General features: G+C 41.7%; 1 protein-coding gene across 2 annotated transcripts; it reads right to left on the bottom strand.

Annotated features, from left to right (window-relative positions):
- Window positions 1–4499: 4499 nt before the first annotated feature.
- Window positions 4500–23830, bottom strand: mapkap1 (MAPK associated protein 1). 2 transcript variants are annotated; one of them, XM_083982838.1, is made up of 12 exons: window positions 23675–23830; window positions 19213–19708; window positions 15432–15521; window positions 14828–14976; window positions 12533–12705; window positions 12273–12449; window positions 10791–10912; window positions 8141–8248; window positions 7881–8021; window positions 7610–7747; window positions 6343–6440; window positions 4500–6214 (listed from the first exon to the last, which is right to left on the bottom strand). In XM_083982838.1, exons 2-12 carry the CDS (start codon window positions 19493–19495, stop codon window positions 6092–6094), a joined length of 1602 nt encoding a protein of 533 aa, XP_083838964.1. In that variant the 5' UTR covers window positions 19496–19708; window positions 23675–23830; the 3' UTR covers window positions 4500–6091. The 2 variants fall into 2 exon arrangements, with proteins under 2 accessions (XP_083838964.1, XP_083838965.1); XM_083982839.1 differs by having other exon boundaries at window positions 4502–6214; window positions 10803–10912.

Below are 23830 nucleotides of genomic sequence, written 5' to 3'. Positions count from 1 at the left end.
GACAGGGGACCTGCATTGTGTTCACTGAGCAGCTCGCATCTCTGCCCCTCCGATCTCAAAACAACATGCACCAACAATTAAAGGTAATTAGCCTACTCCTATGACTATAGGGATTATGGCAACAGGCAAATTTGCCAAAATGTTGAAATATCCCTTTAACCAAATGCTGCTATTGCATGGCATGGAGGATGCAAGAAGGTTCATTTCCCATCCCTGAAGCTTTCCTGTGCCTCCAACCATAGTCCAAAGACACAAACATTAGATTAACTGGCAACTAAAAACTAAAGTGTCCATAGTGTGTGTGAATGTGAGTGTGTGCATTGTTTTGGTGTGGTCTGCATCAGTCTCCTCAGCAGCATCGCACTGAATCAATACACGCCTCTCCAATCACTCTTCTATAAATGCCTCATGGTGACAAGATATGAGCCAATACATTTTACAGTCACGTCACATGGTGGTGCTGTCACTGTCATATTAATAAAGGGGGGAGCACTGATGTATGGTGCAGCTGTTCTCCCAGTGCTGTAGCTTTAACATATGATCGTGTTTTCGTCATTTATCATACGAGACATAAAACAATTCATATAAAGTCAATAGACGTAGATATCTCATTAACATGCTCAATATGAAAACTGTTTCTCACCACATAGGAGTAACTGTACAAAAATATGTACTAATAAATAAAAATAATTAAGGGTGGGGATCTCAATAGCATGCCTGCTGCAATCACAAAGGACAATTTTGGTCAGAGACAACAATCTCTAAGGATGATGATGGTGAAACCCCCCTGCCTTATTTACTGACCAATTCCATTTCCATATTTTTCCATATTCCATGTTGTAAACTGTTTTCTTGTCTGTATATAACATCTATTGCACGTCTGCCCACTGTGGGTGAGGGATCCCTCCTCTGTTGCTCACCCTGAGGTTTCTCTAGTTTTTTCTTCTTGGGAGTTTTCCCTCAGTCAATGTGAGGGGTCTAAGGGCAGAGGATGTTATGATGCTGTGTAAAGCCCTTTGAGACAAACTGTTTGTAAAAATGGGCTATATAAATAGAATTGCCTTGCCTTGCCTTGCCTACATTCCCAGAGTCAAGGTTTTTTAAGCATTGTATAAAGTTCTACCAGTCAGCCAGTGAACCAGTCATCAGTATGGGACATGAAACGGTGGTGGTCTCTGAAAACTGGCTCATTATAAGCCCTTCATTTGCATAATCCTTCAACTGGGATTCATTATATAGCATCACCATCTCTCCTTATATAACCTAGAGGTGAACAGAAGCTGCTTCACACACCAGCTGAGGCTGTTGCTGAAACACTGACACATATAAAAATGATCAGTCTTTTGGGACCCAAGGCACAAAATGGCAGGGGCCCTGCATATCATTACAGTTACTGAGTTTTATTATTATGACATCAACCATAAACTCTATACAACAGGTTTACTCCAAAATGCACACACAGATTTTTCAAAATATAAAATAAATATACATTTAAATAAAGAAGCCTAAAAACTAAAGAAAAGGGTTAAGAACTATAAATAAGCCACTCTGTAAGGATACTGCCAATTCATTTTTGATTTGATTATCATGATAACTGTTCACGGCATGTGCAGCTTTACTAAAAATAGTTGCTTCTGAGATGCTGCTGCAAATGATCCGGGGAGTGACACGGGGCCCTGCAGGGAGGTTTCCCACTGAGATGTCGCTTCAAATCATCTATTAGTGTGTTTGAGGGGGAGAGAGCTGCATTCAGAGACATTACTGTGCAGCAGAGTGTATTAGTCCTCAGGGCCCTCTGACAGCCTCGGAGCTATACACATTTGTATACAACTAACTGACAAACCCACATGCTGGGTTCATACTCGTATTGACCACCAGATGGCAATATAACAATAAGCAATAATCAAGCTTTTTTAATACATTGGAATTATCAAGTTTGAATGATAAATGTACATCACATTACATTCACCATTATTCTTATGGACATTTTTGAATTAAAAAACATGAATTTGCGTTTGCATGGCACAACATTTTTTGAGTGAATGCAAGATTTTGATTTCAAAGCCTGTTTTCTGAGATGATGCATGTCTGCCTTAGTTGATAGCTGACAGTGCAGAGCAGGGAAGAGGTTTGAAAGTCTGAATCTGAACACAGACCTGACAGCTCCTCTACACAGCACGGGCCTTCAGGCCTCACTGTGCTTCCAATAAAGTGTCAGAACAGCAAAGACAAAAGATTCACTCTGCATCCAAATACCCAGACTTTGCTGCACTTATTGTAAAGCCAGCACTGCCATGAACAGCAATTTCCTTACAAGTGCTCAGCATCAAACTTCATTCCATTATTCACCAACAACGTTTTCCTGAGGTGGCTGCGGTTGGATCTAACCCAACTCCTTCAACTTAGTGGAAATTGGCATTTAAACACTGAAATCAGCAGAATAGAATAGAATGAATCCCTGGATAAATAATTCAGATTTGAAGATGGATTTAAACATGGAAGAAAACACTCATTAGATAAACCATTTTATAAATTAATTCATGAATAAATAATAGAATTTGGAAAACTATTTGACAACCCTCTTTAAAAAAGAAATCATAACTGAACACGGGCTGTGGAGTTCAGTGAGTCCAGGTACTTCACAGAAATGGAACCCAAATCAAAGATAGACGTGTCCATATAATACAAAATCCACTGTTGTGTTTCCTGTTGGTGGGGTATGTCCAGGTTGTGAGATAGAGAAAATACCCATTCAATCTGACCAAAGCTCTAATTATGCATCCATGTTCACGTAGCATCAAGCATTACCTAGTGTGAAGTAGCCTATATCTGGTAGGTGTAACATTGTAATAACAGTCAGACTGCAGAAACCTCACATAGGCTTCACAGTGCAACCAATAATGATATCAGCAAAACAGATGTGTTATGACTCTGTTTTGCATTATTTATCCATTAATTCATTTGAATAGCCTATGTTTTTATGTAAATGTGCCAGAACCAGTCAGTGACTGTGCAGCATTGTCAAGTCTTTTCTCCTCTGCCTGTAATTTAAGAGTTAGTAGCAGTGGACAGCCTTTTCTTATGATCACTTTCCTCCTGTTTATATGCATTGGAAAGGTTAGCCTATGTACAGATGATGTATGCTATTATATTGTTTCTAGAGACTATAGATTGTTTGTTATTCTGGCCTCAAACAGTGGAGGTGTTAACACATTATTCACTGTCAACCGCAGTTTGAAAAATAAGTGGGCTGCACTCGGAGGAGACCTGATAAGAGGAAGCTGAGCTTCACTTTATTTCTCTTAACTCTCCTACCTCCAACTTAAATAAGCTGGTCACACTTGAAGGAGAAAACTTAAGCCAATGATTCACTTTGTCCCGTCACACTCTGGCTGCACATTTGCAACCTTCAAGCTCATGAGCAACAAGAGACTTCCTGCCTCTTTGTTTGTATGTGTGTGTGTGTGTGTGTGAGCATGACACAGCATGACTAACATTCAGTGGATTAGTGGAGTATCTCCAACCCTGCATTGTTTACTTCCACGTCATATTAGCTCACAGCCTGTTACTGGAACACTGATACATGTCTCAGTGCCATACCAGTACACAAACAGGCAGGGATGTGTGTTGTGTCATGGAAAACATTAGATTCCAAAGCTCAGGAGCTGGCAGAGAAAACAAGGGGAGGGGAAGTTGCTTGATGTGAGTTTCGGATGTCATTTCAGTTGTATTTACAGGACAGGAGGTTGTAATGTGTCCCCTGAGCTGCAGGACAGACCAGAACCTACTGTGACTCGCTATCGGAAAATGAGGAGATGGGCTAGCTGGTTAGCATGCTAGGGGGCGCATGGCGTCTGTCCGACTACCCATTTCTCCGACCATACATTTCTTTATTTTTGCGTCCATTAGTCCGACCTCCCACTTCTCCGACTTAAGTAGCCCTAACCCTTAACCTTACCCTAAACCTGACCTTAACACTGTAGAATGGGTAGTCGGAGAAATGAGCCATCTGACTTTTGGGCAGTCGGACTGATGTATGCTCCCCCATGCTAGGTATTTTGGTGTTTGTTTCCATCTCTGGAGACAGCTGTTAGTGAGCTAAGGACTTACGTTTGATGCGGAATTCACATTTCCATTAGACAGATCAGTAAACAGCTAGCATTAGCGATGCAGCAATAGTACCATAGCTACCTATAGCTCCTTTGAGCATGAGAGGATTAGGGACCAGATTAAGCTCATATCCCTCACCTCCCTGAGGACAGACAGACTCCTGAGACTCTAATCTAACGTCAGTCATGTCTTCAGGTGTCTCTGTCTGTCTCACTGAGCCATGGTTTGTGCTGCTCACTCACAAGTCTCAGCTCTATGAGATCCTGATGCCTCATGTCAGAACTAATGACTATGGCTAACAGCAGGGACAAAATAAAGACAACAAAGCAGTCGAACGTCTTATGAGTGACCTCCATGTGTGTCCACAGATGGACTTTAATATTCCTTTTAGCTCCTGCCAACTCGTCAAGGCTTCACATCAACATATTGTTGCTTAAAATCCTGAAAATGTGTCATGATCACCACCAAATCAGCGTGGTCAGGAACACCCACCTGACTAACACAGTCTGATTCAACAGTCCTGCACTGACTGAAACTCTGAAACCTCCATTAATAGATAGGGCTGCTTGATCATGGCAAAAATCATAGCTAATGATGATTATTTTTGATCAATATTTAAATTGCAATTATTCAACACAATTACTCTTTGGAAACACAATGCATTTATTGAACTAAAAAAGCGAAATGTTTTGTTTTTCCCATTGATACCTGATATAAGTTAAAGATATCTGAGTGTGGGATTCAATGCTGCTCATCGATCTGGTGATAGGACCTGTAGTTATCTCGTTAAATAATGTATGTGCTCCTTTGTTTTTAATTTTTTCTTATATGTACTCATGCTCTGTCCAATTCAGGTTGAATTTAAAAACAATCAGACAATCACTCTTCATCATTAATCCATGTTGGTGTAATGTAGTTCACTGTGTGGCTCCAGGCTGCAGCAACAAAACAAAACATCTGCACATGACAGACTTACACTGGATGGGACTCCTCCTTACTTACATGAAAAAGACTTCATCACATCTTTGAACTTTTAGTTAGTTAGAGCAGAGTGTCAATGTGTGTGTGGGTGCTTCAGGTGTGTGAGAGCGCTGCCCTGACACACCAGGTCAGACAAACAAGAGATGAAGTTGGTGAGAGTGGAAGAGAACATGGAGGAAATCTATTCCCCTGATTTCTTCAGTACCAAGAGCAGAGCTGATGACGATGGCTGGTGTTTGTAGGGGGATGAAATTTATTGTGAAAAACAATGTTCAATCTTGATTATCTTGTTTTCACACTTGCCTGAAACCAAATTCGTAAAAGAAAATAAAATGTGATTGAAGGTCCAGCCCTGATATCAGACACTGCATTAGCTTTAGCTGGGTGTTCCTAATGATCTTTTATAAATAATTTGCAGTCTTGGTTTAAGGCAGAAGCATATCGATCTGTTGTTTAATAACCCAGACTGGGCTGATGCATCATTATTATCACTTAATGTCACGAATGTAAAATGTTTCTGTACAGAACATTAAAATCAGAGGCTTTCTCTTCATGATGAGTTAAATCAGTTAGACATTGGACAGAAGCAATGACGAAGCTTTGATTTGTTGTCAATGTGTTGAAGCTGTACACATCCATCCAGGAGGACGGAGCTGAAATTCATAGGGAGTGAATAAACAAAAAAGCTGAACCTGATGGCAACATGACACAAGAACTGTCCCACAGGTTCCATTTCATTCTACGGAGAACAGTGCGTTTTTGTTTTTGTCGGTGTTCTGTCTTCGCTCGCAGAGTTTCCGAGGCGTGGCCGCGCTCGGCTCGACAGAGACGCGTCTGCCCGCTCCGTTTCCTGCTCCTCCGATGTCACCGTCCTGTCAGTCAACACCTCTGTTTTCGGGCCTGACGTCGTCTGCGCACGATGCTCAGACCAGGCCTTTGTTTTACGTGTCTGCCTGTGCGTGTGGAGACAGACAGGCTGAGCAGCTTCGGGTCGGCCCGTCTACTGGCCGGTCTTCTTGTCCTTCTGGAAGCTGAAGCTGGTCCGCCGGCTCAGCTTCCGCTGCTTCTGGGCGAAGTAATCGGCCCGAGAGGAGCTGGCCCGCGACTCCAGGATGTAGTTCACCTGAAAGTCACAGACAAGTTTTATTCATTCATTTATTCAGTTTTATTTATTTGTTCAAAGTCTTACTGTGGTATACTGTATATAAAGTTATGGTGAGAAGGGAAACAGTACATCCAGACTGAACTCACCTTCAGCACTATTTCATTGACAGTAGCAGCATCAGACTCAAAGTAGAGGGGCTTGTAATCGTGGTTGCTGAGATACGTGAGCTTGAATATTGCGTGGCCTGTAAGACAAGAGAGGAGAACACATCAGAGAAGCTGACAGCAGCAACACCTGTCTGTGCATCATCACTCATGTTTGTGTGAGCTCAGAGGTGTCACGTCTGCTCAGAGCTGCATCATCTGATGAGCACGGATCCAGTTTTGTGTTACATCTTTCATCATCAGTACTTTCAGAAGGATCAGGAACATCCACATCATTTCTCCTCAGAAAAACTGGGAATTAACTAACGCTAAAACAGGAAAGCAACAGGATGTGTGTAACATCCCAACAGTTCAAATTTACATGATGGATATTTGCAGGACAAGTATCATAGCACTGTTACAAGACTGTGAGCCTGTATTCTGTGTTCAGGATCTATGTCATCTGGTTTCAGCATCAATCTCTTAAATCAAACTAACTAAATAAATTATTGTGTAATTTATCTCTTCTATATAACAACTCCATGGACTTCTTTTATTTGGAACAAAGAACTTCTTAGAGTCCAAACCTACTCTGACGAGTTTTCTTCGACATGATTTGGGAAAATGATTCTGATCAGAGTTAGGGTGAGGTCAGCATTTACCAATCACAATCTATACACACGATAAGCACTCTGAATCTCTCAATTTTAAAAGGCCATGTTAACGATTCATTGTGATGCGAAACAACATGAATGATACATTTCTCATAACATTGATCATATTCGTGAAGAGAATAGAGGTCAGTCTCATCAGTAAGTGCATCTAAAACAAATAATAAATCCTTATCAGTCCATGTTTTATGTAAGTGGATGACAGGACCCCTGATTTTATAGGAAGTCAGTCAATCTAATGACCAAGGTGGTTTGACTTCTAAAAAACTTCTGTCAGATATGTGAAAAAAAAAAAGTTTTTGTAAAAGTCCAGAACTGATTCAACTTTTGGATGGACAGATCGGACATGCTGCAAGAAAGCTCATGAGTTAACTCCTTTCTTTGTCCCTGAACAAGATCCTTTCTATTGTTGAATTGACCTGTTTAGAGTTTTACAGTTACTACAGGGGAACCAGAGGTGAACATCATACAGAGACAGCGAATCTGTGTGTGTGTGTGTGTTGTGTGTGTGTGTGTGTGTGTGTGTGTGTGTGTGTGTGTGTGTGTGTGTGTGTGTGTGTGTGTGTGTGTGTGTGTGTGTGTGTGTTTGCTTCACTCACTGGGACTTCTCTCCTCTACAAGGTCACAGGCACAGAGGTGGTCCGAGTCGATGGAGATGGGTTTCTGCCGAATCCAGAACTTAGTGCTGGCCTTCTGATTGGTGACAGGATCGATCTCCAGCTTCTCCCCTGAAACGCCTGAGCAAACAGACAAATAGACACAGCGAAACGTAAGAAAAGCAGCGATTATGTAAAACATTTCCAACAAGCATTCTTTTGTGTGACCTCAGCAGGCGGAGGAATGTCACCACCTGCAGTAACAAGTGCGTACCTAGCTGAACGTCCGTGGTGAAGCGCAGCTTGTGGATCATACTGATCTTGAAGGACTTGTAGTGGTGACTGCTCAACATGTCTTGGACTGTGGTGATGTCAATAGGTGGGTCTTCCTCTGAACTCTCCTCCCCCCTGGAGCCTGGAGGCCAAAAGGAAAAAAGAAAACATGAAACACTGAAGTGTCCACTCAGATAAGAGGTGGAGCCGTCTGTAGGTCGTTCACTGAGAGGATGAAGCGGTGGTGGTGGTGGAACGTACTGTTTTCTCTGACCAGGCAGAACTCCAGGGTGCTCTGGCTCTCCAGCGTCGAGTCCAGGTCCACCGCCACATTTGGCTCCGTCTGCTTCTCCAGACGATACATGGGCCCTGTTGGAGGAGGACGGTGTCAGAAGTCAAGTAAAATTTTTTATATGACTCAATGTGGTTCACAATAAAAGAGAGCACCATACACCAAAAACATAAAATATGCAGATAGATATTTAAAAAATACACAAAAACAGATTGGGATACTTAAAATTACAAAGTAAAACTACACAAAGGAATCAGATTAGAGGGTCAGAGGAAAATTAGAAACAGAAATAATAAGAGGAAGCGTACCAACCAATCATGTACATACGTTTTACAGGGATAGTTCAACATTTTGACAAATTGGCCCATTGCCATAATCCCTATAGTTTTAGGAGTAGGTTTGTTACCTTTAATTGTCGAAGCAAGCTATTTTTAGAACGGCGGAGCAGAGCGGCGAGCTGCTCAGAGCTACGCTACAGAGGCTCATGGGATTTCTTGGTTTCCCTCATCAAACTCATCAAACACACAATCCATGAGGTTTGTGAGGCAAATGCAGAGACTGCTTGCCGAAAAACTGCCCCAGACGGGAACGCGCATCAGTGGTTTTGCATGAATTTACCTCAAAAACAACTCTGTCTTGTAACGTTCCGTTATTATCTCATACCGTAGTGAATGTGCAGGTCACAACTTGTCCACCAGAGCGTTTTGGAGTTGTTGGATTGTGTATTTGATGAGGGAAACCAAGAAATCACATAAGCCTCTGTATCTTAGCTCTGAGCAGCTCGCGGCTCTGCCCACTGTTCTAAAAATAGCTTGCACCGACAATTAAAGGTAACAAACCTACTCCTAAGAGGGATTATGGCAATGGGCCAATTTGCCAAAATGTTGAACTATCCCTTTAAGACTGCTTTTGAAATTCTTTGTTTTATAGGGAGTCAATGCAGTGAGGTTAAAACAGGAGATTCATACTTTTTACTTTTCATTAAAGCAGAAGTAAGTGATATATTTGTGTTAATATAAGTCTTAAATAGTTATATCTTCCGACAGCAATCACTTACATAGAGTGTTTGGACCGAAACACGGGTCTGTCAGTCACTCTGCTCTGCTCTGAGCCGAGGAGAAAACTTTTCTCGTATCCTACAGTTTTTATCCAATGAGGAGAGAGAACGGCATGCAGGGCTGTGTGTGCAGCCAAGGGATGCTCCTGAATGTGGTGACGTAGGGACGAGGACTGTTATGGTGCGTTCATGGCAACTCGTAACTCGTGTTTTTCCGACCTGTGAAGTCGTACCAGTTCGATCTGGTACGAGTTCACGGGTCGGAAGTTACGAGTGGCCGTTATAGTGACTTTCACCGGTAAAACAGGTCGGAAAAACACGAGTGGGTTGCCTGGAACGCTACAAAGTCGTAAGTTGTGACTTGAAGCTGTAATTTACGGTTTCAAAAGCCTGCCTGGAACGCAGCATTAGCCAAAACAACTGGATCGCTTACTTCTGCTTTAAAGCTGGAATCAGTGAGATGAGGCTGATATTGTCTAGTTGTGGTCTGATCAGGATCAGAAAAACCTCTCTGACAGTCAGCTGCTGCGGCCCAGTGTTTCCTCTGTATTCACTCAGCACCACCACAGATTTTACACAATAGAGAGCCTAAGCGGAAGCAGGAAGTAGCGGTCACCATGGGACCTCAACTCTGAAAAACTCGCCATTCAAATGAACGGGACTGAAAATTTTATTTCGTGATCCGTTTGAATTGTGCCATGAGAAAAAAATATGTCCTCTACCTGTTTAAAACATCACGTTTCATCCCGAGAAAACAGCAGTTTGTTGTAAAGCTATTGTAGAATAAAATTCAGAAGAATCTGTAAGCAGAAAGACTACAAGTCGCGTAGGTGACGTCACACACCAAATGCCGCCCTTTCCCGTGTCAGTTGGTGACGTATTTTCTGTGGGACACAGATCTGTAGTCCGTAGAGCGGTCTTTACACAAAATACATTCTTCTGTTGCCGTTTTACGATGAACGGCTGATTTCTCTTCATGAAACGTGATGTTTTGAACAGGTAGAGGACATATTTTTTTCTCATGGCGCAATTCAATCGGATCACGAAATAAAAATTTCAGTCTCATTCATTTGAATGGCGAGTTTTTCAGAGTTGAGGTCCCATGGCGCCGTTACTTCCTGCTTCCGCTTAGGCTCTCTATTATTAATAACAACAGGCGAGTTTCACTTGCATACTGCTCTACAGTGACCATGGAGGAATTGAGGTCAGAGCAGGTGATAAATGAGAATTTTACTTTTTTATATACTGATTTCAAGATTAAGATGCAAAAGACAAACACAATTAATCCTATCTACAATAATTCTAAGGTATTTTATTTTGAAGTTGCTCTGGTCGCACTCTTCATGGCACAACAGCACCACTGCAGAGAGACACTGTGCAGCCTGATAGCAGCATCCCACTGCCTGCCTTATCTCTTTGAGGCAGTGTTTGGCAGTTCTGTTTTATATGCCTTACAAAAGACACACTCGCTGCAGTTTCTCTGTTGAAAAAAGAAGACAAAACGCTCCTGTGTCTGATTTGAGTGTAGTGTTGCTGTTAAGTTCAAACAAAGGGGGCCGTACAGTAGATGATACCTGAGCCTTTCTGTGAGCCTTTCCTCTTCTTCAGTGCTTTCTGGAGAATCTCCTTCATGGTTACCTTCAGACTGTCCACTGGGATCAGAGAGAAACCATGAGCAGCATTTCTACAAGGGAGGAAGCAGAAAAAAGGTTGAGAATACAGACAGACAGGGCCCTGGGCCTGGAGCAGGACAACTGAAGACTGGCTTCTTTCATTCTGACTGAAGTCACTCACTGGATGAACCATCTACCTTCAGCTAACAGCACCACACTCTCCTGATGTGTGTGTGTGGTGCATATTCTATTTCATATTTATTTTTTCTGTTTATTTCTACACCAGATGTCCTCTGTCTTATCTGGACTTGGACCACACAAAATGACAATCACTGTGTTATCCTGGGATAATCTGAAAACCACTCAGCTGTTTCACTACGTTCACTCCTGGTGTCTACACAACCACGGTGTGTCTGACCGTCTCAAATTGAAGCTTTTAGGCTTTTCTGCTGTTTTTGTTTGAAACCTCTGTGGTTGTGTTGCAGCCTGGATGACAGAAACCTTTGATGACGCCAACAGTCGCTCCCTGATTGGCTCCCATGAGATGTAGTTGTAATACAACATGGACACAAGCATTACTGACCTATTTGTCTTGGTTCACACTGAGCAAGTTCAATTCTATTTTAATGTCTTTCCGTCTTTAATAAAATTTTAATGTTACATCTGTCTTTGTTGTTCTTCGTTCAGAGTATTTATGCAACTAGTTCATTCAAACCTTTGAGAGACAATAATTTATAAGAGTAAATCTAATTGAATAAATGGATAATCAATATACTGTGTTGTGTGATATACAAAAATAATAAATGCCATACATAAAATCAGTATAGGACATGAAATATAGTCCATAAAAGCAACATGTCTCAGTCAAAGTAGACATTAGTGCTTCCATTTGTCAGCTCACAGAGATTTAAAAACATTAAAAGGGATTAACTCATCTGACTTGCATTTTTTTTGCATTTTATTACACATGTGTGAAGCATTCAATATAAAATCCAATTTTCCTCACCCCACATGTGCAGGGTGAAGATGATCTACAGTGAACAAGACATGTCTGGTAGCCAAGTGCTTTGTAGATACAAATAATGCAGTGTTGTCTTCAACTTCAGAGTAAACAACCTGCTTCCTGTTTACACCGACATACACCCCCAGTGCACATGAATAGTCATGTAATCTGTGTATTCGGGTGTGTAAGTATAGACAGATTATTTATGACTGAGCAGATAAAAATGTCTAGCTTTAGAAATGTTATTTATTTATTCTAGCTTTAGTAATTAATAGTTTATGAGAGTTGGCACAGACAGAGTTTCAGAATTGTGTTTGGAAACAGCACAGAAGATTCAGAGCCTGTAAAATGATAAAAGGTGCAGCCATGATGTGATTTTCACAGCTCAAACACAACACTAGTGCAGCATTGTGATGTTTCTTACTCACATTCTGACAAACAGTGACTGTCTGGAGGCGAGGCCGGGGGACGAGTACTTCTCCACCAAGGCCAGAGTGCTGAAACCGAACTTGTGGATTGGCTCGTTGGAGTCGAGAGGAGGGAAGTCGGTGTCGACCTCGCCGTCATCCTCTGCGATGTGGAGGCAGTAGGCGTTGACATTCTCACTACGGAGAGAGGGAGAGCGTGTTACAAACAGCGTGACGGCGTAGGAGACTCGCCGGTGTTAATTCTCCCTCAACGCACTCACTTGAGTTTGGGTTCTCGTCCCTCGCTCGTGTACTGCCAGCAGATGAGACCGATGAGGTCGTGGACGCGGGCGTTGGCGATGGTTACCACCGTCATGGGATGTAGTTTCTCCTGGGCCATCTGCATCGACAGGTACACGTCGATCTTTTTCGTAGCCGTCGTGCCGATGTGGCCCTGAAACATGGAGAGACGGAGAGCAGTGAAAGATCCTGATCTCATGGAGTGAAAAAACCTTTAGTGTCACATTGTCTCTTCACTAATGAGGCAGAATTGACTTCCTTTCCTTTTTCAAAATCATCTGAATATTTCAAAGTTAGAGTGAAGAGCTGGAAAATTATGAACTACAAACATCTCAATGTGAAAAAAGGAATCGATTGAACAAAAGTACAAAACAAATTGGAGTTAAACAAGTTAAATGGGCAGAAGGATGTCTTGTGGAGGAGAGTTCAAGACTCAAAGTGGCAACATGGCAGAAGGCTGAAGATTTAAAGGGATAGTTCAACATTTTGGCAAATTGGCCCATTGCAATAATCCCTATAGTTTTAGGAGTAGGTTCGTTGCCTTTAATTGTCGGTGCAAGCTGTTTTTAGAACGGCGGAGCAGAGCCGCGAGCTGCTCAGAGCTACGCTAGAGAAGCTAATGCGATTTCTTGGTTTCCCTCATCAAACTCATCAAATACACAATCCAACAACTCCAAAACGCTCTGGTGGACAAGTTGTGACCTGCACATTCACCACACTATGAGATAATAACGGAACGTTATGAGACGGGGTTGTTTTCGAGGAAAATGCAGAAACTACTTGCCGAAAAACTGCGCCAGACGGGAACGCGCATCAGTGGTTTTGCATGAATTTACCTCGAAAGCAACTCAATCAGCAATCAGTGTGAGATGTGACTGAAGAATGTACAGGAACAGCAGCACCGTGAACCGCTGAGAAACGAACATGACTGATAGTGTGTGGATAGAAAAATGCAGCCCAGGTGATGTGATGTGTGAAGAATATTAAGATTAAGCTACTGTGTACTTTATTGTCCCGTCAGGAAGATTTGTCTTGGGCATTAGGTGTGGCGGTGCATTCACAATACATACATCATAACAGAACAGGACTGACATCAACACCAACAGAGAACAGTAACCAGGAGAAAATCAATCAAATCACAGCAGCAGAGACAGTGAGCACACAGCAGTACTCAAGGATATAATGCATTATTATGTGCATATGAGTAGTGTGTAAGGTAATTAAAAGTGACTAAGTAATTAAATATAATTACATAAAAAATTAACCAGTAAAAGAGGAAATCAACAGTGGCAAGTGTAGACTCCTTAAATTTACTTTTTGTTCAATAAGGAGGATTTAAAACGGTTGCCTTTGCACCTAATGACTCTAAAATGCTTTCCTGATGGCAACAACTCATACTCAGAAAATAAAACCTGAGAGGGGTTGTCTAGGATACTCACAGTGCCAATTTGACAACACTGCTTTCTAGGGCAGGGCCAATATGCTTATGTGCCGATTCGATTCTCTAACGATTTTTGGGTCCCGATTCGATTTAAATTGCGATTCTGATTAAACAAGTATTGCGATTCGATTTTACCAAGTATTGCGATTTTATATTTCAATTATTGTGATTTTCTTTCCTTTAACAAGAGCAGGTTGAACCAAACACTTGATAATACATCATAGACATCAAGTCATATTTACAAAAAACAATACACACATCACATCAGTTTGTCTGTTGTGTTCGTTTGTTCACAGAATACATGATCGTACAATAAAGATTGGTCGTCCCAAAAAATAAAAAATAAAAAAATCGATTCTCGTATGAGAATCAGACACTGATGACACAGTGTTTTACGTCTTTTTTTACAGCCAAGAATGCTTTGCACTGGTTAGGGGATACATGACTGAAAAAAAGGTTGAGAATCACTGTGATGTGGTGGTATATGCTTCAAAGTGCAGGGTGCAGTCAAGTATGGCACCTAAATTCCCTGGGGTGAATGAAGGGCTGTGATGTCGAGTGTTTTTGGAGCCAGTGAGGAGAACCTCTGTTTTATCTGAGTTATTCAGGATCAGAGGGTAGATGGTAGATACAAGGAGGCTAAGACACAGCCTCAGAGAGCACTGCTGATAAGTGGGCAGGATATTTGTCATGATGACTGTGTGTATAGAAACGGTGTCAAACTGTAGGAATATATAGAGCAATATGTTTATCTTTACTTCCCTATAAAATAGCTCACATTCATGATATATTTACTCTTAAAATTACAACAGGATTGAACTGTTCCATCACTCACCTTGCCGTCAAATTTGGAGTATTCATTGAAGGGGTTGTTGAGCTGCTGTGGACACTGCTCCAGCCGCAGCGACAGGGTAGATTTGGTGCCCGTTGTCCGCGGCCTGTCTTTAAAATCCCGCTTTTCAAACAGAGAGCCCAGATCCTCCACTAGACAGACAGAGATCATTTTCAGGTACACAACAGTTACAGTTCTTTGTTCTTAGTGCTGGAAAACATCAAGATGTGGAAGGATTTTATGGCAGAAGAAAAAAAAAGTGAGAGAATCGCAAAGCAGGCTCACCCTCCAAAATAATTCAAACTAGGTGCTGGACCACAAAGAAGAATGAATCAAAAAATTGAGAAATAGAGTCCACACACTAGATTCAGCTCCCCAATGTCAGACAAATCTGAATGAAACGTAATATGTGGTGACACTCACATTAAAACTTTCAGGAGCTGAATCTAGTTAAATTTTAGAAGCAAAAATGGTAAAATGATCTAATATATTTCCTCCAAAATTAAAACTAGAATATGAAGGTAATTTGTTGGAGCCAAATTCTCTCCCTCATTTCCCTCAGAAACCAAATGAAAGCAAACATCATGTAAATAAAAATAGGCAGTACCTGAATGGGAGGACGACCTCTCTTTCCACTGAACGTTTTTACATTTGATTTGGTTCTGCCGCTCCTTCCGTAGCCGCTCAAGTCTTTGGGCTGAAAGGGAAAAACAACTTTAAAGCGTCTGTGACACAAACGAGTCAAAATGAACACAAACCTGATGAAACAGAACAATCCATCATTACGTAAATCACACAGTGAAAACAACAAACCACTGAACGCTGGCTCATGAGAGGAATACAAGCAGACGGCATCACATGAAGCCGTTTCCACCTGACTTGGAGGACACCTTCCATACATTTGCAGTGTAACCATATCCAGTAGATCGCATGTGCAGTTGGTAATGTGTAGAATAGTGGCTGAGTGGACTGTCCACACCACGGGGTCATGACAAATAGACCTGACCTGTATGTACACAGTTTAAAGGTCCAGTGTGTAATAATTGGCAAAGTTTATTGGCAAAATCTGAATATACTACCCATGAATACATTTGTATAAGTGGATAATCGCTATAAAATAAAATTTGTTTGGTTTTTCCTAGCCTTATAATTCTTATTTTATATCTACATATAACAAGGGTCTTGCTTTAGAGAGTGTCGCCATCTTGCACCGCCATGTTTGTACGGCAGCCCGAATGGAAAATCCAGTCAGCCTGAGAGAGCGTGTTCTGTGAGTTTCGTGTGCATAAATAAACCAACGAAGAAGCGAGTGAGTGCGAGCGAGCGAGTGAGCGCTGCAACTGCAAACTAGAATCTGAACGCAATATGTCACAGTTTTACCCCCATTTTACACACTGGACCTTTAACTTGGCTTCAAGGTTCTACATGTTATTAATGAAGCTGGGGGCCGTTAAGTGACCTGCAGCCAGCGTCCTACTGCTTGCATAGTGCCGCTGGGTCCCAAAAGGCCAAAGGTCAAGTTCCTTGTGACATCATAATGTTCTGTGGGAAAAACCTCCGGTCATTATTCATTTCTGCAGCTTAGACAGGGTAGACTAGACTGTGAACATATTCGCTGCAACTTGACAGGGTGGTGCAGGGAACAACCACAAGGCAGTTATTCTAGTTTTTTAATACAGTTCATAGTGTTGTGTCTGCTTCCACTGTAGCGCAAAAGAAGAGATGCATTGAGGCAAGGTCCTCAGGAGATTTAACATCACTTCCTTCGGGTTTTCCCAGAAAAAAAAAAGGAAAGAAAATTGCCAAGAGTCCTATCCCAAGGATCAAGCAGTTGACTGTTGACTGAGAAAGTCCAGGGAGGTCTCCTGTTTAAATGTTGCTTCAATCCTTTCACAAAATGCCATGAAACGTGATAAATACATGTTAATTGCTTCACATTCTTAGATAGAAACACCTTAAAAGTTTTTGCTCATCCCTGTGATCTTACCAGCAGCCCCGGGTTTCTCACGACTGTCTTGTTGGAGTCCTGATGAGACAGCCACCACAGGTCAGTTCTCAAGCTCAGGTCTGAAAGTCTCAGAGGATTTTTTCTGCTTTCTACCCACAACCCAGAACCACGACCAGCACTCCACCAGACTTACTGCGCCAGTGAAGGGAGCCAAAAGGAGACGTGCTGTCTACCTTTGGACTCCCTCCATCACCAAAACCACCTTTACCTTCCAAATAAAACACTTACATGTAGCTTAGAACAGATTCACACTGTTTGATTGAAACTCAATATGCTCATTTCTTACAGCACCATATTGCACACCCACACCCCAACACGATATTCAGTTCATGACTGATTTGATGGTGATTAGGACACCAAACCATGACATATAAGGGGCTCCAATTATTTAATTGTATTGTATTCTGACAGAAAATAACTTTTTGGACATAACAAATCAGTTTTTGTCCTCTGTACTGGAGGACAGTCACAGCCAAAGTCAAATGGACAGGAAGTAGAAATGCTGTGTAATTTTGGAGGAGAACACAGACTAAAGGTAAAGGATAGATTAAAATATAAATAGCAGAAATAAACACTTGAAGGAAGCTTATTTATCTGTTTTCATCCATTTCACTGATGACAAGCTCTGAGACGATTTTTCAAATATACTGAAAGAACCTCTTTGCAGCTGCTTATTCGTGGTTCTATCCAATACATCAGAATGTGACATTGACTGTGACGTGATTGGTTGAACTGCTGATCTCCTGGAACCCAGAAAAAAATCTCTGAAATGACCCAAAAAATGTAGGCTCTTGTAGGCTCCATGTCACGAAGCAAAACAAAAACAAGTTTCATAAATATTTAGTGGAAAACTCCGGGGGCATATGGCATTAATCTGAATTATCATGCACGACCACTTTAATTACTGTAGTGATATAACTGCATGGCATAACTGTTGGTCTGGTTGCACATGTTTCTTCTCCCATCTGACTGAACTTTATTGAGACTCAGCACAGTGGCTGAAAACATAACTGAGAGCAGGAGCAAAGAAATCATCGGAATTTTTTAATAATCTGTATTTTTTCTGATTAACGAAGTTTAGTTAGCACATGATCTTAGAGCAATGGGCACATTGGTGTCCCAATGGCCTGCTGGTGTAAAACGTACATCATGTTATGTCAACATCCTTTCCTTTTCCTTTCTATTTCTATCTCTACAAACTACCTACTGTAATCAAAAGTAAAGCATAAAGGATGTCCCACTTCCGTACTAGCTGCTAATTTATGTTCAGTGTAGTGCTGTGCGATATGGACAAAATGTTATATCCCGATTATATCCTGATAACGATATATAGTATTCTTTCTTAAAATTACATGTACAGGGTTTTTCCTGCATAGAGAATTTAGTGGGGTTTTTTTCCCGCAGGCTTTTTGTGCATTTATTTTGAAAGATGATTTGACAGCTGGAGAGAAACAGTAATGGCCCTTTTCCACTACAGAGTTACAGCTCTGCTTGGCTCGGCTCGACTCAAGTTCTTCGTAGTTCCTCCTCGATGTGGGAGGGGTCGTCACATCACGGCGGCTACGGCCACGTCGTCTCGCTCTCTTTTTTTCGAACGTCGCGTCAGCTCCAAACTCACTCGTCTGCATCTCAATCACGGACCAGTCACCTGTTGCCATACCGACGAGCTAACGTGTCCTTTTTAGTTTATCATCTCCTCTCCTTCAGCGTCACGTTCTCACCACATGCTGTTATGTTGTCAACAAACACACATGCTGCAAACGAACTACACTGTTAAATGATTGGCTGTCACTCAAGCTCCCAGGATGTTTTACACTGCTGACTTGTATCACCAGAACAAACATGCCCTGCGACAAGTAGAAACCCAGTAGCCTATCCCACACATTAAAATTACGATATAAACAATAGAGGGTTGTATCGTACAGTAGACATTTTTATATCGCACTACGATCGTAATATCGCACAGCACTAGTTCAGTGTTTGTTTGTTTGTTTGTTTATTAGATCCCCATTAGCTGCTGTACAAGACAGCAGCTAATCTTCCCGGGGTGCATTGTCAACTTCTTTTCAATGGCATAATAAAAAGAGCAACACTTTCTTTGCCAAACTGGCGCTGATCATAATACACAATTAATAAAATTTAACAGTTAACTACAATTTACCCCATGCTTTCCACCCCAGCGGCAACAACCTTTGGTAGCACACACAATTTGAGTTGAGCCTCACTAAACCACTGGCCCAGATCACACACACACACACAAACCCCCTCCAACCAACAGCAAGACAGGCTATCTGGCAGCCGCTGCCATGACGACAGGAGGGAGGTGTGGCCAACAGAAAGCCTGCCTTGCTAAGCAGCCAGAGCCTCGAGATGAGCCTACCTGTGTTGGAACGCCGCCGAATCCCAAAGTCCCAGCTGGAGGTGATGTCCATGGACTGGGAGAGGTCACAGGCATGATTGTCCGTCACGCTGCTGCCCTCTTCGCTCAGGGTGCCCGACCCCGTTGACCCGCAGCTGCTGCCGGGCACCAGGGCCAGTTGGCACTTCTCCAGATCCACATCCTGGTCTATTAGTACCATCTCACACATTCCTGTATCATCACTGGTCACATGAGACTGTCTAATGTGGGCCAGAATAATGGCTGGATTGTCCAAGAAAGCCATTTCCTCTACTGTGTGAAGTGCGGCTCGTAGCTTTGGATGTTTTTCTCTTTGTCTCACGTCTTGCCTCTGTGACAGTGGACTTCTTTCACATCCTTTTTAGTCTCTCTCTGAGAGCGTTGAAGCAGTGGATGAGGACAAATGGAGCGCAGTCATTTTTTCCATCTCCTTTTTCTGTTTGCTCTCTCTGCCTCCAAGTAGGAAAGGTGTCAGTACCTGTTTGGAGGGAGACAGCAACTATTACTGTACATGGTGCAGGCTGAAACTCATGAACCACCTTAAAACACATTACCTCATTTAATTATGATAGGGAACAACTTCTGGGTTTAGCATGTTGTAAACATGTAATGGAGAGCTTTTCAAGCAACAGTCAATATAATTTGATGCTGGAAGAGGGACAGGGCAACACAAAATTAAATATTCATTAATATTTTGACAGTAGGGTGATACTCTGCATTCAGTGCACTTGATCTGAGTTTTGAAAAAACTTTCAACCCTAACAATGAATGACTAAATCCTCTAACAGTGTTTGGGTTAAAGATTTTGGCTAAAAGTAGCTAATTAGCCAAGTGATGTTGCAGAAAATAGAAAATCATGAAATTATAATGTTTTTCAACATGATTCTTTGTTTTTCCTAAATAGTTGTTAACTACCATTTATTTATATAATGGAGTTGAAAGGTTTATGTCAGTCTCACAATAAAAAACAATGAAATATACGTAAGAAAAGATGCTAACATTATCTTCTCTTTACAGTATGCTCTCCTAAAGACTTGAGTGATGTCACTTCCTCAGTGTTGAGGATGTTAAACCTGGGACTTTGGTTGAAATGAACCATTATTTTCAAAACAGGGGAATTGTTGTTAAGGGATTGAACAAAACTGGGGGACATGATCAAATATTCAGCTTTTTGTATAGTTTTGTTTAAAGTAGTCAGGAACATTATTATTGTAACGAAAAAACAGGTTAATTCATTTTATTGGTTTTAAATTCAACGAAAAAGTGATACTACCGGTCAGCAGGGACATACAAATTTGGCTGTCATCTAGGCCTACTCCAATAGCAACCCTTTTTTTTTTTTTTTTTTTTTTAAGATTTCTATTGTTTTTTGTGAGTTATAATCCAAAGACACATGGATCCATCAATGAATGGCTTTAAAATAAATGTTACTTTATTCACAGATCTTTGAGGTAAACCTCAGTGCACCGAATTCATGGAATCAGCCAGTAAGTGAATACAGTGTAGAGTAATATTTTAGTCTATCATACAGTTTATTTGTTGCTTAACCATAAAAACATGAGTAAAACACCCTGATAACACTGCCAGTCAACAGTCATAATTATTATATGATGTTGTTATTATGTGACTGTCCTAACAGGGTGTTAGCCATGACTGCACACTGCTGTTTACCGCTAAACAAATGGCCTCTCTTCCAAACACTGCTCGTCGCTTTCCTGAGTGTTTACACTGTGGACACAAAGCTGTTGATGGTTTAAACACTGTGGCAAGAGCCGTGACGAAGGACAAACCAACCCAATCACCCCGGTGTTGTGGCCCTACTGGTTTCAAGTTAACTGGTTACAGCTGCAGATGTTTTGCGCTCCCTGAGCAGATTCGTCACAAATTCACAAACATACACAACATATTACCAGCGAGTTTCAAGCCACAATTCACATCTACCGCGGCGAATATGCTGCTGTGAGTGAGCACTAACAGTTACGTACCAGCCACATGAAAAAAAAAATAAAGTGGAGAAAAAATAATCTTCACATATTTGCGTGGGTCGGGACTCGATCTCGCTTCAGCAAAACCAATTACACCACTAATCACCTGTCTAGCTCTGTGAGCCACTCAAGCTCACAGGTGCCAGCCGCTTCACTGGATATCAGTCAATTACGTCACTACAGGTAACGTTTTGACTCGAGCTGACCTGAAACAACTGGTTACCATCGGTTTGCCTTTGAAATACACGGACAATGCCTCGGTGTATTGTTCTTTTTCCTCCAGTCTAATCAACACATTCAGCGCTACACTTCTCTCCGCACAACGCTACGCACCACAACAAAGCCTGTCGTGTTGAGAAAGTGATGAACTAGCTCGGAAATACTGTCAAAATACGCTCAACAATATGTAAACAAAAGCGAAACACTTGAGCCACTGCATGTGTACATGGTTGAAAAGTACTACTTGCATTTAATCACATTACTGTATTGCGAATGTTTTGTGTACTTACATTTCTTTACACTTCTCTACAGATCTTATAAAACGCACAACGTATTTATTGGCGTGCATTAAAAGAAATGTTCACTTCAAGTCGCCGTGGTCGAGGAGGAGGTGAAGTTAGCTCTGAGTCTACCTGTTTCTGCCTGATGCGTTCAAGGGAACAGGGCAGCGTCGGACGTGAGTCGATTGTTTGAAATTTAGATTTCGTGTGTCGACATATTTTATCATTGCCCTTTGTAAAGGTATACTTTTCATTAAAACTAGTTTGACATTCACAAAAAAAACTGACATATCTATGACAGAAAATCATTCTGGACTAATGTTCAAATAGAGATTGATAATTTTCTTGCCATTTAGATCGCCATGGACCCAAAACTGTTTAGTTTGTCAGTTTTTTCTGTGAATCCGTCCGACGCTGCCCTGTTCCCTTGAACGCATCATAGCCACAAGGCAGAAACAGCAGAGGTTAACATCACCTCTTCCGCGAACCACGGCGACTTCAAGTGAACATTTCTTTTAATGCACGCCAATAAATACGTTGTGCGTTTTATAAGATCTGTAGAGAAGTGTAAAGAAATGTAAGTACACAAAACATTCGCAATACAGTAATGTGATTAAATGCAAGTCGTACGTTTTTCACCCATGTACACATGCAGTGGCTCAAGTGTTTCGCTTTTGTTTACATATTGTTGAGCGTATTTTGACAGTATTTCCGAGCTAGTTCATCACTTTCTCAACACGACAGGCTTTGTTGTGGTGCGTAGCGTTGTGCGGAGAGAAGTGTAGCGCTGAATATGTTGATTAGACTGGAGGAAAGAGAACAATAAACACCGAGGCATTGTCTGTGTATTTTCAATGGTAACCAGTTGTCTCAGGTCAGCTCGAGTCAAAACGTTACATGTAGTGACGTAATTGACTGATATCCAGTGAAACGGCTGTCACCTGTGAGCTTGAGTGGCTCACAGAGCTAGACAGGTGATTAGTGGTGTAATTGGTTTTGCTGAAGCGAGATCGAGTCCCGACCCACGCAAATATGTGAAGATTATTTTTTCTCCACTTTATTTTTTTTCCCATGTGGCTGGTACGTAACTGTTAGTGCTCACTCACAGCAGCATATTCGCCGCGGTAGATGTGAATTGTGGCTTGAAACTCGCTGGTAATATGTTGTGTATGTTTGTGAATTTGTGACGAATCTGCTCAGGGAGCGCAAAACATCTGCAGCTGTAACCAGTTAACTTGAAACCAGTAGGGCCACAACACCGGCGTTACATTAGCCTGACCGAGATAACCAAGTTAGCATGTGAAATCCAGGATGCTGTGGCACCATATGTCGTTAGGACTTTATTTAATGTCAGGAAATAATCACCAGATAACCGGCAGTATCCAGTTACAATCGTATCAAACATGTCCCTTTGTGTGCGGGGGAGTTAAACCACGTTTAAAAGCCAGTTTCTGCAAAGAACTCCTTCGCCTGACGCTAACAGCAGCTAATGCTAAGCTGCAGTGTGATTTCAAGTTTGCTTTGTCACTTGAGACACATCTTTGAATTTTGACAGTTTCATGGCCAGCGAAACTAAACAAGGAGTGTCTTATAATTGAGCCGAGTGTCTGAAATACCTTACACCCTACAACCGAATTAGGTAACTTAGTGATGGTTCCCACTGGTTAGACTGACGTTAGCTGATGTAGCTATTGTTTTTGTTAGCTATTCTGAACCTTGCTAACTCGCTAAGTTGAAAGTCGTGCAATAGAGATGAGTTGGTGTTCACTTGGTAAAAAGCAAAGTACATGACTGGTGTTCACACTATAAAAACTGAACCAGGGGCAAACTGCATTGTTTGTATCGAGTTAGCTCGTAGGCTTGTTTAGGCTAAAATCACTGAGACTTGCTTTGGCTAGCTGGCTGTGGTTAGCTGTTACCATAACCTCTCAAAGATGCTACAACATAACGGCGTCCCACCTTGAGAGGTCCCATCCGACGAGACGTCCACGCTGCCTCATTTTATCCAATGCATACTCCCAATAATAACGGATAACTGTTCATTAGTAATAATGCTACATAGCTAAATCATATGAGCTCTTCCTTGCAGTGGAAGTCCAGGTTCACTTCCGTTTC

The sequence above is a fragment of the Trachurus trachurus genome, assembly GCF_905171665.1.
Source record: "Trachurus trachurus genome assembly, chromosome: 12".
NCBI classification, from domain to species: domain Eukaryota; kingdom Metazoa; phylum Chordata; class Actinopteri; order Carangiformes; family Carangidae; genus Trachurus; species Trachurus trachurus.
The sequence above is the reverse complement of the archived record's forward strand: the minus strand, read 5'-3'. Positions and strand labels throughout refer to the sequence as shown.